This window comes from Lolium perenne, chromosome 7 (genome assembly GCF_019359855.2).
Source record: "Lolium perenne isolate Kyuss_39 chromosome 7, Kyuss_2.0, whole genome shotgun sequence".
NCBI lineage: Eukaryota > Viridiplantae > Streptophyta > Magnoliopsida > Poales > Poaceae > Lolium > Lolium perenne.
Window position 1 is genome coordinate 132,584,957 of NC_067250.2, and position 8,576 is coordinate 132,593,532.

Below are 8,576 nucleotides of genomic sequence, written 5' to 3' on the forward strand. Positions count from 1 at the left end.
TCAGTGTCCCTGACGTTTGAGCGCAGCGCACGGGTGTTCGTGTTCCAGAGTGGAGAGAATGGCTTCTTTGACGTTTCCCCGTCAGACTGCGTTATCAGCGACGTTTCAGCAGCTGCAGCGGCGCCGCACACAGATTTGAGCAGTGCGTGTCGTTGTAAACGGGGTTTGGGTCTCCCCTCCGCTGCGGAAGGCCAGGTCCTTTCGGTTGTTGCTTCAAACATTGCTACAGCTTCGGATTAGGACAGCGTTAGTAATCCTTCGGAGGCCACAACCAACCGAACCTCCGGCGTCTAATTTTAACCAAAATTCAGACTTTGCTTCGTCGCAGCAAAAGAAGGCCTGCTTTTGCTTCATTCAAGCAGAAAACGGTTCGCCTAGAAACAAAAATGAAAAGACTCATCAGAAGGCAGAAATTAAGGCATTGCTTCGTTGTAGCAAAAAAAAGCCCGCTGAAGCAAAAAACGGTTCGCTTAGAAATAAAAAGAAAAAAATTGTTGGAGGCAGATCTCGCCGGAGACATCGCCGGAGCCTTGGTAGCAACAAGTTTATACTAAAGTAGCAAACCAGCAAAAGCAATAAGTTTATACTATTGTAGCATCGACCACTACTCGCCGGAGACCTGACGGAGACCTGAGCCTCGCAGCACCGCCATGCGCATGATCCTCTTGCAGCAACACCACCGTGAGGAACGGCCATGGCGCTCCGTAGGGACGGCCGGCGATGAGGTCGTTTCGGTTGTAGGAGTTGATGAGGAGGACTTCGGGCCTCCGCCGCGGCCACCATCTCAGTCGACGGCGGGATTCGTGGGAGCCAGGCGCCGTCTCGATCTCCGGCGACAGCGGAGCGTCGCGGCCGCCACGCCCTTCCCAGGCGGCGCACTACTTGGTGACGGCCGGCCATGCGACCACACGAAGCGGCGGCGCGGGCTGTGCCTCGGCGGCGCACGGCGTCCATCGAGCCTCGGCATTGGGCGGAGCTTGGTTGTAGCACCGCCGTTGAACATTTGCAGCAAATCCCCCGATCTTGCCGGAGACCTTGCAGGAGACATTGAAGCACAAAAAATGTAGTAAAAGAAGCAGAGCCACATAATATTTGCAGCACCGCTGTTGAACATTGGCAGCACCTCCGCGGACCTCGCCGGAGACTCGTTGGAGACATTGAAGCATAAAAAATGTAGTAAAGATGCAGAGCCACAAAACGTTTGCAGCACCGCCGTTAAACATATGCAGCACCTCCCCTAATGCAGCCCAAGCTAAAAAAAATGTAGTAATGCAGCCCAAAATTAAACCAAGGAAACACACTCACAAAGATGAAACCCAACAGATGAAGAAATGCAGCCCAAAATTCATAGTAATGAAGCTAAAAATATATAGTAATGCAGCCCAAAATTAAACTAAGGAAACACCCCTCGCAGCAACAGAGCTTTTCTTTGCAGCGCCGGCGAGGTCGGGCAGTGGCTGACGGCCGGCGAGGTCGGGCAGAAGTAGGCGCTCCCGAGGAGGTGGAAGAGGAGGTGGTCGCGGTGCCGACGCGGGACCCAGCCCATTCGTGGTGCTTGGCGGTGACGTGGACGAAGCTGGTGGCACCGCCGCTGCAACGAGCCATGGTCGAATCTCGCGACGGTGGCAGCCAACCTGGGGCGTGGTGGCTCGAGACCGTGCTCATCGGCTGAGAAGATTGGCCGGACCTGGACGAGGAGGAATCCCCCGGCGGCGCGTGGCTCCATGAGGCAGAGCTCAATGGAGACATCGCCGGTCGGCGGAGCACCGGCACTTGTAGCAGCCAAGCCTGCACGGGATCCTCATCTCCGTGTCGGGGTTGGAACGGGACGGAGGAGCTCCTCGCGAGATGGGCGGCGGCACGATTCCTGCAGCTACGCCGACACAGATCTTGCAACAGCGGTCGCCGGTGACCTGCCGAAGGTGTGGTTACGCTCGTGTTCACCGTGAAAAGAGAAGCAGAGGAGCAGATAAGAAGGAAGACGCAGCGGGCCCACACACATGGTCTTGTTTTCACACGGGCCAGGCACCCCTCGCGGAACGCGTGATCAATGCCATCGTGCGGTTCCCAACCCGGAGGTTGCTAGCGCTGCAGCCTCCGGAGGAAAGCAATCATTTTCCTTCGGATTATATGTATGGTTTCATTGAGGCGTGTCGTAGTTTTCACCGCCCAAATTTACTTTTTTTATTTCTGTGCGGCTTAATACAGTGTCTTTTGAGCCCGTGACCGCAACATAGGGACGCTGCCGGAGCGCTGGATGCAACTAAAAGCCACGTCACGAGTGGCGAGCTAGCCTCGTCAGCGACGTGAAGCAATTTCGTTTTTCACACCACTTACTTTTCTCCTGCTGCGCGGCTACTCATTTCGCTCTTCCGCTGCTTCTTTCATTTCTCCCTCTCCCCGCTCGATTCATTGCAACCTCCCGTTGCCGATCTCTCCCACCTAGATCGCCGCCGCTAGTCGTAGACATGCCGTCGAAAAATCCCAAGAACAAGAACATGACCGCTGTCGTTTTCGCTACCGATGGAGCGACCCGGCGTACACTCCGGGAATGGCCTATCCGTCGACGCCATGGTTCTTCAATGAACCCGACAGAGTGACGCCGTTGTTCTTCACGCATTATGTGGATGCCGCGGAAGGCAACGACTGGCACACAAGGCCCCAAGTGGAAGGATCTTGAAAATCAGTGCCTTAGCGACTCCTATAAGATAGTGAGCATCGACGTGATCACCAGCGTCATCAAAACCGTGGCGCTTATTGGGCGAGGATCAAAATGGAGTTTGACGTACGCAAGTACCTCGACAAGGATCATACATGCGCAGGTGAACATCTTACATGGCTACCATTCCGAGATCGAGAATAGGTAAACATCTTCCATGGCTACCATTTCGAGCTCGACTACGGCGTCAGCATCGGCATCAACTCCAGCTCTAGAGGGAGCGGCGACATCAACAGGCGCGTCCGCAACAGCAGTCAGTACCCTTGCGTCGGCATCGGCGAGCACACGAAGGACGGTGTCTACTTCCCCGACAGAACACGACGAGGTTGTCATGCCAGACGGGCCAACGCCGACTCAAGATGCGTCGTCGGCGTCGCCAAACCCCTCCTTCTAGTTATGTTGAATATGGACCCCAGTTGCAATATTGATTGCATCGACTATGGTAGCTACTTTGTTCGCGGCGACTATGACGGGAACAATTATTTTTGAATGGTAATGATCTTTGTTTATTTATGCTGCAAAATTCTGTTTGTGGGCGATGTTTGGGAGACGCTGCTGGAAACGGAGACGCCCAAAAGAGGCATCAACTTGCGGCGTCCCCCATCTAGCCTATCTGGTGCATTTGTTGGACACGATTTGGGGGACACAACTAGAGACTAGAGATGCTCTTATGACCTCTTTGGTTCATAGGAACAGAAGAAAAATCATATGAATAAGAAAATCATTTTAATGGCACTATTCATCTTGTCTGATTCATATGAATTGGTTCCAAAAGGAATAGAAAGAAATTTTACAACTCATTCAAACATGTTAGAGCATCTTTAGTCGCGTCCCTCACAAAAAACGTCCGGCACGAACGATTTAGGGCACGTTTTCGGTATTTTAATAGAGGAGACCCTTCCGAGCCGCATACCTCAAACAGCGTCCGGATGCATGCATTTTAATAGAGGAGACCATCCCATGTGGAAAAAGTATGTGAGAGAAAGTGTGAGACAAGAGAATGACATGTGAGGAATAGGGGCTGCATACATGCCTGTGAACGTAGTTTTTGTGGAGTCTCAACTTTTTTCCCATTTATTGTCCGCGATCCCCCAAACTCATTTGGGGAACGCGACTGGAGATGCTCTTAATTTACTTTTTTATTATGCACAAAGAAGGCAAATAACATAAGTTGCATAATAATGATCGACGTTCACAGTTATTTTAATCATGATTTGAATATGTTTTCGGTATTTTTATGTTTTTTTCTATTCATACAAATCAAACAAGCATTTTACAAAAATTGCTCTGTTCTCACAATCTATGTTTTACACGTAGATCCTGTGGTCCGTGTTTTCCTATTGCTATGTTTTCAAAATCCTGCGAATCAAAGAGAAAAATTGATTGAATCACACTTTTTTTTCTCTTCTGGACCGAAATTGCAGCCTCAGCCACGAGCCGTGGTTACGGTTGTTCTTGGTTTCATCAGCTGGTCCTCGTCTAGCAGTTTACGAAGCAAAAAATTACAATTCCTAGGGCTAGCAGGAATCACAGTTCATTGGTCCAGCTGATTGTGCACGGAGGCCTGAACTTGTCTTGCTTGTTAGTTAAAAGAGATACTCCATAATATTTGATTCGTGTGAAACTGTGGCAGGTTCTGGCAAAAATCAAATCTCCATGGCAAACAATTCGCTAATAAGTAACCGAACCATTTCGTTGGTAGAGCAGCAGTCGCGTATAAAAGAACAACAATCATGCAAGCAATATTGGACTAGATAAGACAATTGTCATTCAGATGTAACCAAGAAGTATCACGAACACAATTCGATTATGCAGCAAGCTGAAGGCGTTCTGCATTATAGTATCATTTTCGAAGACAACAGTACAACACTAACAGTGACACACTAATCTACTCTAGAAATGAATTCCATCTGGAAAATCCATCACCACGAAAGTAAGAAACAATGGCAGTTGCTGGGACTGTGACAGGTTCAGACAGCAAGCGCGACTGATGCAGGGGGGTCGGCAGCCCATACGATGTCCTGCAGCGCCGGCCGGAGGTGCTCGCTGCAGAAGGAGCGGTACTCGAGTGTGTCGCCCCCGTCCTTCTTGACATCGACCACCAGCACCGAAGGAGCCACGGTGAAGATCTCGGCTGCCACGGCGAGCCGGCCCTTTGGCCCGCCGCGCCCCGCGCCCTCGAAGCGCACGCCCCCGGCGCCGCTCTTGGTGACACGCATCTGCCCGCCGCCACGCGCAGCGACATCCTCGAGCCGGGAGACCACGCCTCTCGCCGGCTCCCGCGTCGCGAACAGCATGCCGCCCTCCCGCCGCCCAGCCGACGACCGGCCCTCGAAAAGCGGAGACAGGTCGAATCCCTCGGAGAGTGATATCAGGTGGAACGCATTCATCGTCTCGGGCTCGTCCTTGTCGCCGGCCTCCTTCGCGCGCGCAGGATCGACTGGCGGCTCCACGCTTACAGGCCTGGCGATGGACGTCTTCTTAAACCACGGCATCTCGACGAGCTCCGCGACGGTGATGCGGGTGGCGGGGTTGGGGTCGAGCAGCCTGGGGATGAGCCTGCGCGCGTCCGTGGAGAGCCACGGCGGGCAGCGGTAGTCACCGCGCTGCACCTTCTTGTACATGGTGACGATGTTGTCGTCCTGGAACGGGAGGGAGCCGGCGAGGAGCACATAGAGGATGACGCCGCAGGACCAGAGGTCGGCCTTGGCGCCGTCGTAGCCCTTGTCGAGGAGCACCTCGGGCGCGGCGTAGCCCGGCGTGCCGCAGAGGGTGTGGAGGAGCCCGTCGGCGCGCGCGTGGTCGGCGAGCGCGCTGAGGCCGAAGTCGACCACCTTGAGGTTGCCCGCCTCGTCGAGGAGCAGGTTCTCCGGCTTGAGGTCGCGGTGGTAGACGCCGCGTGCGTGGCAGAAGTCGACGGCGGAGATGAGCTGCCGGAAGTAGAGGCGCGCGACGTCCTCCTTGACGCGCCCGGACCGCACGATCCGGGCGAAGAGCTCGCCGCCGCGGACGAGCTCGAGGGCCAGGTAGATCTTGGAGCGCGTGGCCATCACCTCGTGGAGCTCGACGATGTTGGGGTGGGAGACGCGCTTCATGACGGCGATCTCCCGCTTGATCTGCTCCGCCATCCCGGCGCGCACGACCTTCTCCTTGGCGACCACCTTCACCGCCACGCTCTGCCCGGTCCTCAGATCCCGGGCGACGTGCACGCGCCCGAAGTTGCCGTGGCCCAGCACACGGCCCATCTCGTACCGCCCCTGCAGCACCCCGCCCTTCTTCCCGTCCGCCGCCGCCGCCGCCATGCCTGATCTCTTTGATTGGCTTCCTCCCCTCTCTGAACCAATCGATTGAAACAATCTAGTGTCCTATGACTGAGAAGAACAGAGATCCGACAACTCTACCCGTCCTCGACGTGCTTCCGGTGGCAGCTGCGGCCGACGCGCAGCTTGCGCTCGCCGGCGACGTCAGTGCCTGGTCTCCGCCTCATCGCTCTGCATTCCCGGCGAGACCAGGGGAACTGGTGGACGACGGCGCCGCCGCAAACAGGAAGCAATCGATGAGCTTGACGCGATAACTAAGCGTCGTTTTGTGGTGGCTTGTGATTTGTTTAGCTTTGCGGCGTGCAGCTTATATTGGGTGGGAATGGGGGCGTGGCGGCGGCCCAGGGGAGGAGAGGAAACTAGGGCGGCCCTACCGCCTTGGCATAGGCGGCGCACCCACGACGTTTCCTCTTACATTTGCGCCGTCCGATGTGCAGATCTGACGCATCAGAGGAAATAGCGGTGCCAGGGCCTTGATACGGAGGCAATAATGACAGGACATTAATTTTTTACCCTCTATAGTACATATACAGAGTACTAGTACCTAGGCAAAACTCACATTAATTTTTTACCCTCTATACATATACGGAGTACCTGGGCAAAACTCGGGCCGGGCCAAAAAATAACCCGAGGCTAAAAATTTAGGCCTGAGCAAGTCTCGACCGCTGGGCCTAAAAATTGGGCCTAAGCCCAGCCTGGCCCAACTACGACCTAAATCATGCTTTTAGGCCTAAAGCCTAGCCCGGCCATCGGCTCAAAATCTCGACCCGAGCCTAGCCCGATATATAATTTTGGCCCAACCTAACTCGGGATTCTCGGGTTGGGCTAGGTTGCCCATGCCTACCTATATCTATACATATGTGTACTGTTTTGTTTGTCAAACTCAAGCTTAACCAAAATGTAGTGGAGTATAACTTTGTATTCTCTCTGTTCTTTTTTCTAGTCTATACATTCTATAAATTTTAGAGTGAACTTTATAATCCTATTTAGTGGGGCATTTACAAAGATATCTCATCTAGGAGAATTTAAAAAAAAAATGAAACCGTGTCTAGGAGGAACTAGACACTTTTTGATATAGTAGAAGCGGGACTTGGCGTGACAATTCCGAAATTCGTCCCTGACAGGAATCAAACTCCGGTCGTTAGGATGCGTCACTGCTACCACAACCACTGGACTAAGCCCATCTAGGAGAATTTAAACAAGGTTTTATTCAAGTTTAGTATTTTGCTTGTTTTTGTTACATACGACGAGCTTGTTTCCTCTATGTAGAGCGAAAAAGTATGTAAAGATCGTAGGCGCCTTGTCCAATTATTCCATTCCTCGTCCTTATATGAATAGTTTGAACACCGATCATCACCTCACACATTGACCAATGGATAAGCACACAAAAAACGAGGGTCCAACTAGAGGTTAAAATATGGAATACACACCAAATTTTAAGACCAATTACCAAGGCATTTGAGACTATCACTTTGATACGTAAGCAACCAGTAAAATTAACATTAAAATTATCGACATTCAGCAAAGAGAGTAATATTGCTTTGTTTTTTTTGTGTTTTTGTGTTGTTGTTGATTATAAACTAATATGGAAACAAATTATTGTCTAAGACGTAGACTAAATCAGAACAGGGGGAATAGTTTTTTTACCATCTATATGTGCACCCCTATGATGTGGGTTTGTTCGACATGATATTCAAAAACTCCTCTTTCTTGACACATGTTTTTTGTTTCTCTTTATAAATAACGCCACACTATCGAATCGATACAAAGTGAAAAAGAAATCCTCTTATGAAGAAGATCAAAAGCTTAAAAAATATATGAGTTGTCGCACTCTCCATGGCACACCGAATACAACCGGCTAGAATTTTAACCGCCTCTCCTTGTGAAACCGCCGGCTCCAAACCCACCAAGCCGTAGCCGGAAGGGCCGTTTGCCCTCTCGTTCCGAGGTGGGGTCGTCGGGAGGACCAATCAACCAACATACGTCGAAGATCTCCATACATTGAGTATCGTGGCCGGGGACAACTAACTCACGTGTAGAGGATAGGAGGTTGTCGAGAACTCCCCTCGCATGGGTTGAAGAGGATCGAAATAGGATCTGAGCATGTCACAACGCCACATGAACGAAGGCAACAAGGGCTCCACGACGACGCTCCTAGGAGAATGACGACACCACGCGTTACCGTCATAAACTCATCAAATTTATTTATAAAATCCTAACGCACTATTGCATACAAGATATACTTGTTTCTAGTTCTACGCGCTATGATGATGTATCATAGCATGCATCACTTCACCTTGTTACATGGAACTGCATGAGACAAGGTTGATCCGCACACCATAGGATGGTAGATGGTCCATTGGCGGATCCAAGTATTGCTGAGTGGGGACCACTGCCCCACTCAATTTTTTGGCTTATGTCTAGTTTGTTCATATTTCAACAAAAAAGTTTTTTTCTCAAATAACAAAAAAGTTCCAAGTTTTCGAAATTTGTACTAGAATCCCCACTAAAATTATTGTCAGGTCCGCCTCTTTGTG

The 8,576-nt window shown here is 51.5% G+C and overlaps 1 protein-coding gene across 1 annotated transcript; it reads right to left on the reverse strand.

The window, feature by feature from the left end:
• Positions 1-4,496: 4,496 nt before the first annotated feature.
• LOC127301637 (CBL-interacting protein kinase 6) lies at positions 4,497-6,361 on the reverse strand. Its single transcript, XM_051331905.2, has one exon. It carries the CDS (start codon positions 6,019-6,021, stop codon positions 4,690-4,692), a length of 1,332 nt encoding a protein of 443 aa, XP_051187865.1. The 5' UTR covers positions 6,022-6,361; the 3' UTR covers positions 4,497-4,689.
• Between the last annotated feature and the right edge of the window lie 2,215 nt (positions 6,362-8,576).

What these genes read in the sequence shown, in the direction of transcription:
- LOC127301637 (XM_051331905.2), bottom strand. Translation starts at nt 6,021, where the DNA reads ATGGCGGCGGCGGCGGCGGACGGGAAGAAGGGCGGGGTGCTGCAGGGG.